A 6,712-nucleotide genomic window follows, 5' to 3' on the forward strand; every position below is an offset into this window, starting at 1 on the left:
ATGCAGACAGCTTTCTTTTGGTTGGAAAGGTTGTGCAGGTCCTCAAGTATGTGAACCGGAGATGGGGGAAGGGAGTCTGGGCTGCCTGAGTCAGGGTGCGGGAGTCTCAGTCCAGGGGCTTCCAGCAGCTAAATGTTTCCTTGCCTTTCCTTAGGAAATACTGGAAGCCTTCGAGCAGGAAGCCAAGCAAGTTAACAAACCAAGACTCCTGATCACCGCTGCTGTTGCTGGAGGGCTTTCCAACATTCAGGGTGGCTACCAGATTGCTGAGCTGGGCCAGTGAGTACCGTGCTTTCCCATGGTGTGCTTTTAGAAAAGCTGGCCACTTCTCATCTCCGATAGCAAACCCAAAGCATAGCACTTCCTTACCACAGGTATGTCGGCCAGAATTCAACCTGTTTTTATAAGCATTGTGACTAGTAGGAGGCAGAATTCTGCCTTGTGTGTGATAGGCACAGTCTAGTTCAAAAAATACATGAATTATAAGGGAGACAGCAACACAAGGATCGCCATCCAGACACTGGAAGTCATTGGGTTGTCCACGGTCTTGTCTATGCACTTCGTCTGAAGGGTTAGATACTTGATCCATGCATTACCACCTGCCTTTAAGCATTCCTCAGGGCTTGGATTTCAATCTTAGTCTATCGCTGGCATGTACAAGACCCAAAGAGGGGCACCAATGTCATGCAAAAGAGCTGGTGAAGAAGCCATGGATGCAGGAAGTGGGAACATGACCCGTGTCACCCCAGGGAGCCAGAGGTTCAAAATGCACTGGGGATGGACATTCACACTGCTCCCCCACAGGTACCTTGACTACTTCCATGTGATGACATATGACTTCCATGGCTCTTGGGAAGGATACACTGGAGAGAACAGCCCTCTCTACCAAGGACCTGCTGACCAAGGCAGCTACATCTACTACAATGTGGTAAGTGCATCTTGAGAGCTTGGGGACAGAGACCAGTAAAGTCCACAATGAAGAAAACTTGGAGAAATGCACAGTGGTGAGCACTGATGTTTCAGCTGACAAATCTCTGGGGGGGCTTTTATTGACTTGCTGTTTTCCAGGACTACGCGATGAACTACTGGAAGAGCAATGGTGCGCCCGCTGAGAAGCTCGTTGTTGGATTCCCAACCTACGGACACACCTTCATGCTGAGCAACCCCTCCAACACTGCCGTTGGTGCTCCAACATCAGGACCTGGGCCTGCTGGGCCGTACACAAAGCAAACCGGCTTCCTGGCTTACTACGAGGTATGTGCTCCACCAGATCACACAGGCATTGAACCACGGTTCTAACTTGAGATCTGTTGAGTAAATCAAAGGCACTGTAATGGTTGGAAATTGCTGTACTTTACAAGGCATTTCTTAAAACCTCACGTCTTCCCCTTTTCTTAGATCTGCACCTTCCTGAAGAACGGAGCCACCCAGGCTTGGGACACCCCTCAGGACGTGCCCTATGCTTACAGCAGCAATGAGTGGCTGGGCTATGACAACCAGAAGAGCTTTCAGATGAAGGTAAGTCTGGGCTCTTCATAGCAATCTAACCAGAGCTATTTCAGCTCATTTTACAGTACTGTCTGGACTGATGCTGGCTTCTGTCCTGGCACCTAACAGGTTGATTGGCTGAAGCAGAACAACTTTGCAGGCGCTATGGTTTGGACCCTGGACCTGGATGACTTTACTGGCAGTTTCTGCGGCCAGGGCAGATACCCCTTGATCACCACCTTGAAGAACGGTCTGGGGCTGCAGAGCTCTGGTGAGTGATAGTAGTATTAGAGAATTTACCACATTTCCCGAGATCTAGATGATACAGAGAAAGTGCAAAGTGTATAAATGCTGTTTCCAACCTGCGCAGTGCATCCAAAATAGCCACACTGTGAGGAGTAACAAGACAGAGACAAGAGAACATCTAGGGCTGTAGCAGAGCCGGGTGGAAAAATGTAGGTTTATGAAAACAGGAATTGTCACAGGTCAGGGGCAGGGCACATCGGTAAGGGATGGTCATGGACCTTGACAGCGGCACAGCTAAGTGGCATTATTAGATCTACATGAGATCCTAAGACTGGAAATGAAGTGGCTGCTGGTGAACTGGCCTCAGGTGTAGTTGTGTAGGACTTTGAGAGTCCAGAGGCATCGCTAGTAAAAAAAAAACAAAAAAAAAACAATATCTCTGTGAAAGCCACTGGAGATTGACCCAAACAAAGATCTGTCCTCTGCATAAATGTTGGGAAGAGTCTGGATCATGAACATGAGTCTGCGTCTAGATCCAAATGCCATAGCCTGTGTGTTCCTCTTTATACGGGACTGACCAGGAACCGGAATCTGAGCTTAGCCCAACTTTGCGGGGCATCAAATCAGGAGCTGAAATTCAGGACTTGGATCTCAATCTGTGCACAAATAGTTGGCGCTGCGATTGCCAGGGGCTGGGAGGGGGGGCATTTAGGGACAAGTGGAGAGTGTATAGGATGGTTTGGACAGGGATGATCCCACCTCGAGCTGGGGGTTGGACTAGATGACTTATGGAGGTCCCTTCCAGTCCTGGTCCCTATGGTTTTATGATCATCCCAAACCAAGAACAATTAAGAGTGAACCAACGAATCCTGGACGTTATCTGCTTTTATTTCAGGCTGCGCAGCCCCTGCTCAGCCCCTTCCTCCAGTCACTCAGGCCCCCAGTAGTGGCAGCGGAAGTGGCAGCGGGAGCTCTGGTGGCAGCGGCTTCTGCGCTGGCAGGTCTAACGGCCTTTACCCAGACTCAAGTGACCAGAACAGCTTCTACCAGTGCTTGAATGGGCAAACCTATCTCCAGCATTGCCAGGCTGGTCTCATCTTTGATGCCAGCTGCTCCTGCTGCACCTGGGCATGAGTGGATCAGGATTGTGAGATAACTAATTAACTGTTCTAATCTGACTGAGATTAGAGCAAGCAGTAAAGATGAAATAAAATAATCTGCAAAAATCAGTAGCTGCGCACGCTGTGGTTTGTTAACTCATCTGGGATTTCTTTGGCCCGCAGGGGCAGTGACGGGCATATTCCCCCACTAACCCATCTGTAATTTGAACCAGCCAGCCCCACTTACAGCCCTTATTCATAGCCTATTCCTCATCCCATGCTAGTCAGTTGTTAAAGGCAATTGACTTCAGACTAACATCGCTAACTACATCAGTCACTGCAGCCAGTCTCAATCTACCCTTTGACTTCAAGGAGAATTGTGAATGAAGCAGTGCATCAACCAAGTTATTGAGTTCAGGATAATCTCTGGTTTCCCTTGCATCACCCATCGCACCCTAATGATGATATCTGCTCTATACAGTCTCCCTAGTAAGAGTCAACAGATCAATCCATTAATAAATCACTCAAACTGTAATACACACACATTTTAATCAGGGCTGGTTGATGTATAAGCGCTGCAGTATGAGAACCTGTGCACTGCAAAGCTGGTGTTTATATTGTACACTATTCTCTTAGGTCTCCACTTGCCACAGTTTCAGGAGTATTTGCTAGAGAGGTAGAAAAGGGTGTCTATTGTACTCCGAGGGAAGGATAGAGAGTTCCACCGCTATCAACCCACCAGCTCTCCATTCGGGTCTCTTTGGTGCTAAGGTGCCTGCGTCATAGAGGGGAGGCAGACAGCATAACATGGAGAGAGAGAGTCAATTGGATCATTTTGCAGGGAAGTCATGGCCAGCCTGATTCTCTTTACCAGTTAATCCGTGCTTATTACTGTGCCAGTGCACAAGCTTACTCCTATGGGAACTGTGCAGCCATGTTCCAGACTTCTGTAGGCGCAGCTCTTGTCTGCAAAATTAATCTGGATATAACTGCACCTTAGATAGCACTTATTCTGCACTGCAGTGAACTATGTCCTGAACGGCAGATTTACCAAACAAGCCATTTGGTCCAGCTAACCTAACACTTGGCCTATATCAGTGGACAATAAGTGTTACATTAAAAGAAACTCAAAGAACTTGCCAACAATGTACCCACAACTGAACAACCCTGTGCAAAGGTAGGAAATGTCTCCCAGACCACATACTGCCTCTCTTTAATGCCCCAATACATAATGTTTCATCTCTCCTATCTTTAGTGCTACATCTTTGTTGGCTGATTATCTTTACATCCAGCTATAGTATGTGCTTCAATGATCAGCGAACAAAGCATGCTAAAATCCATCCCTGAATATGTACAGCATTCATTAATAGATTGCAATGTTTCGCTATTTGTAGGGTAAGTGCTTTGGAAAGAGCTTAGTCATGAGTGCAACATAGCACATTGTGACCAGACCTGGTCTGAGACTTGCTCTTTCCATGCAAGCAAGCTGTCTGCAGAGTTTTCATTTTAACTTGGGTAATTTATTTTAGTTTCTTTCCCCTTCAAAGCTCTGATGCTCTTGCTGAAGGCTCATCTGGCCGAAAACTCTTCTCATCCGATCTTGTCTTTTCCCCGGACACTGAATTTCCCCCCCTCCCAAGATCAGACTTGCACTAGTCCCTGCCCATCAACTAAGCCCTGTGCGATTGTACATCTGAGGCTCACCTGAAACAGGCCCAAGCAAAGCTATAACAGTCTCATCTACATCCCACTTGCAAAGCCTCGTTTCTCAGCAGCAGGCAGCGGCTGACTGAACAGGGGGTGCAAGGGGACTTGTGAACAAACACAGCTGCAAATTCAGCAGTCTGCTCCCCTGGGCCAGTGAAAGGCCCTTTGAGATGATCAGACAAGGTGAGGTTAATTAAACTGTTAGCGGGGTGGAGTGTGCGCGTGTGAGCTAGAGCAGGCAGGAACAATTAGGGGAAGACAATGGGCCCCCAAAGGACTTATGCCCCCCACCAGCCATGGCCATCCCTAGCACAGTGCAGCAATCTGTTCCCTGGAGATGGTCCTGTATGTCATGTAGAGCGGCTCTGACTCATCAGGACCCCTGACGGCTTGGGGCAGTGCAAAAGGTTTTCAGGCAGGGGGTTGGGACACCTGCATCAAGGGGCAAAGCAGCTCGTCCCAGGGGTGTGCTAGTATCGCCACACCAGCAGGAACTGTGCGGTGCAGGGGCCGCTGCAGCTGCAAAAGCAAGAGCTCAAGGAGAAACCCTGGGGGAGCCATTGCCATTGCCCCACAAGCAACTGCCTGCACCAACCCTTCCTTTCACGGGGCTCCTGGCATCGCTGCAATGACCGCCTCTTAAAAGCTCCAGGATGACATCACATCAAAGCCACGCCCCCCCATGCATCCATGGCAACCACGCATACACACAGTGAGCAGCATGATCTGGGAGTGGGAGCTGACAGGTGAGTAGGAGCTGGGCATGGTGGCGCTGGGTGGTCCCCCAGGCTGGGCAGAGATGCACGTGCAACCCCAGGCGCCAGCCAAGGCAAGCAGTGCCTCCCCAACCCCGAATACGAACCCCAAAGGAATAGCCGGCAGCAGGACGTGCGCCCTGCCTCAGCTGGGGGATTATGGGGTGTTTGCTCCCTGGGGGCAAACACCTGGGGAAGAAGGGGAGGTACCGTGCCAGCTCCAAGGACAAATCACTGCCTGTGCGCTGCAGCAGGTGCCCATGGCCTTACTCTAATGCACATCCTCGCTCTTCCTGTCCCCTGTAGACGTGCAGAAGCGGAACTCGTTTGGATCATGTCAGGACAGGAGCATCTTCCCCCTTCACTATGCTCGAAACAGGCTGGGGAACCAGCTGGTGCCTATCAGAGGAGAGCCCTGGCGGGGGCCAGGCTGTTATAAAAGCGATGAGGTGAGTCGACAGCGGGCCTCTGGGTCTTGGCACCGTACCTCTGCTTAGTGAGGGACTTCCCTCCCTGTCCAAATAGACAAGAGTATCATTTGTAAAGTGACCTAGGAGCCAAAATCCAATTTTCCAGAGTCCCTTCAGACCTGCACAGGGCTGTAGATAGATATCTAATAGGCTTCCCAGATGAATCTGAGCAAAGTGTTAATGAAAAACAATGGAATCAAAGCTTACACAGTTCTCATTTGCTCCTGAAAATTTCACTCAAGAAAAAACAAAGGCAGGGTTATTATTCCCATTCTACAACTGAGGCATGCACAGAAATGATGGGTTATCATATGTCTGAGTTCTCCCAGTTGGGTCCTCCCATATCTGTCTGGATGGTTTTTTAAAATATCAAGTGTCCAGGATTTTGCTTTGCCTCTGCTCAGCATCCGTTTTTGACCCTGCACTTGTGGGCTTGCCCCAGCAGGGAGCTGCTTGGGGCTGGGGGGGGAGGGGATTGAAGGTAGAGGCGTCATATGCATCTCTGTGCCACCCCAACACCTGCAGGCAGGTAAGTCGTTGTGGGGATTGGAGGGCCAGGGCTGGGGACTGTGTGTGTGTGTATGTGTGGGGGGGTTGGGTGTGCAAGGGGAATGAGTGCCTAAGGTATCCAGGGGCTGGAAGGCAGCAGGGCGAGAAGGCAGGGCAGGTGCCTGCCCCTCCAGCAGGGGAAGGGGGTGTGGGGGAGAGCGGTCTTTGTGGGCAACAGAGCTGGCTGGGGCAGGGGGCTGTAGGTAAGGAGTGAGGGGCACCTGCAGGGCTGTGGGGGGGGTCAAGGGGCTGAGGGTCAAGATTAAAGGGCACTGGCAGGGATGGGGGGGCTGTGGCTGAGGAACGAGGGGCACCAGGGAGGTAGGGGACTGTGGGTCAGGAGCACGGGGCACAGGCAGTGCCGGGGGTGTGGGTCGGGAGTGGGGGGTATCAGCAA

General features: G+C 50.6%; 2 protein-coding genes across 2 annotated transcripts in view; both read left to right on the forward strand.

The window, feature by feature from the left end:
• LOC109317702 (acidic mammalian chitinase-like) overlaps positions 1-2,868 on the forward strand; it is a 9,106-nt gene extending 6,238 nt beyond the window's left edge. Inside the window, exons 10-11 of the mRNA XM_019546510.1 lie at positions 1,618-1,759; positions 2,630-2,868. Coding sequence (XP_019402055.1) covers positions 1,618-1,759; positions 2,630-2,868 — 381 coding nt within the window. The remainder of the gene's footprint in view (positions 1-1,617; positions 1,760-2,629) is intronic.
• A 2,311-nt stretch (positions 2,869-5,179) lies between these two features.
• PIFO (primary cilia formation) overlaps positions 5,180-6,712 on the forward strand; it is a 5,537-nt gene continuing 4,004 nt past the window's right edge. Inside the window, 3 exon segments of the mRNA XM_019546634.1 lie at positions 5,180-5,218; positions 5,221-5,287; positions 5,603-5,745. Coding sequence (XP_019402179.1) covers positions 5,195-5,218; positions 5,221-5,287; positions 5,603-5,745 — 234 coding nt within the window. The 5' untranslated portion in view covers positions 5,180-5,194.

This window comes from Crocodylus porosus, unplaced genomic scaffold, assembly GCF_001723895.1.
Source record: "Crocodylus porosus isolate Cpor-Errol unplaced genomic scaffold, CroPor_comp1, whole genome shotgun sequence".
Classification (NCBI taxonomy): domain Eukaryota; kingdom Metazoa; phylum Chordata; order Crocodylia; family Crocodylidae; genus Crocodylus; species Crocodylus porosus.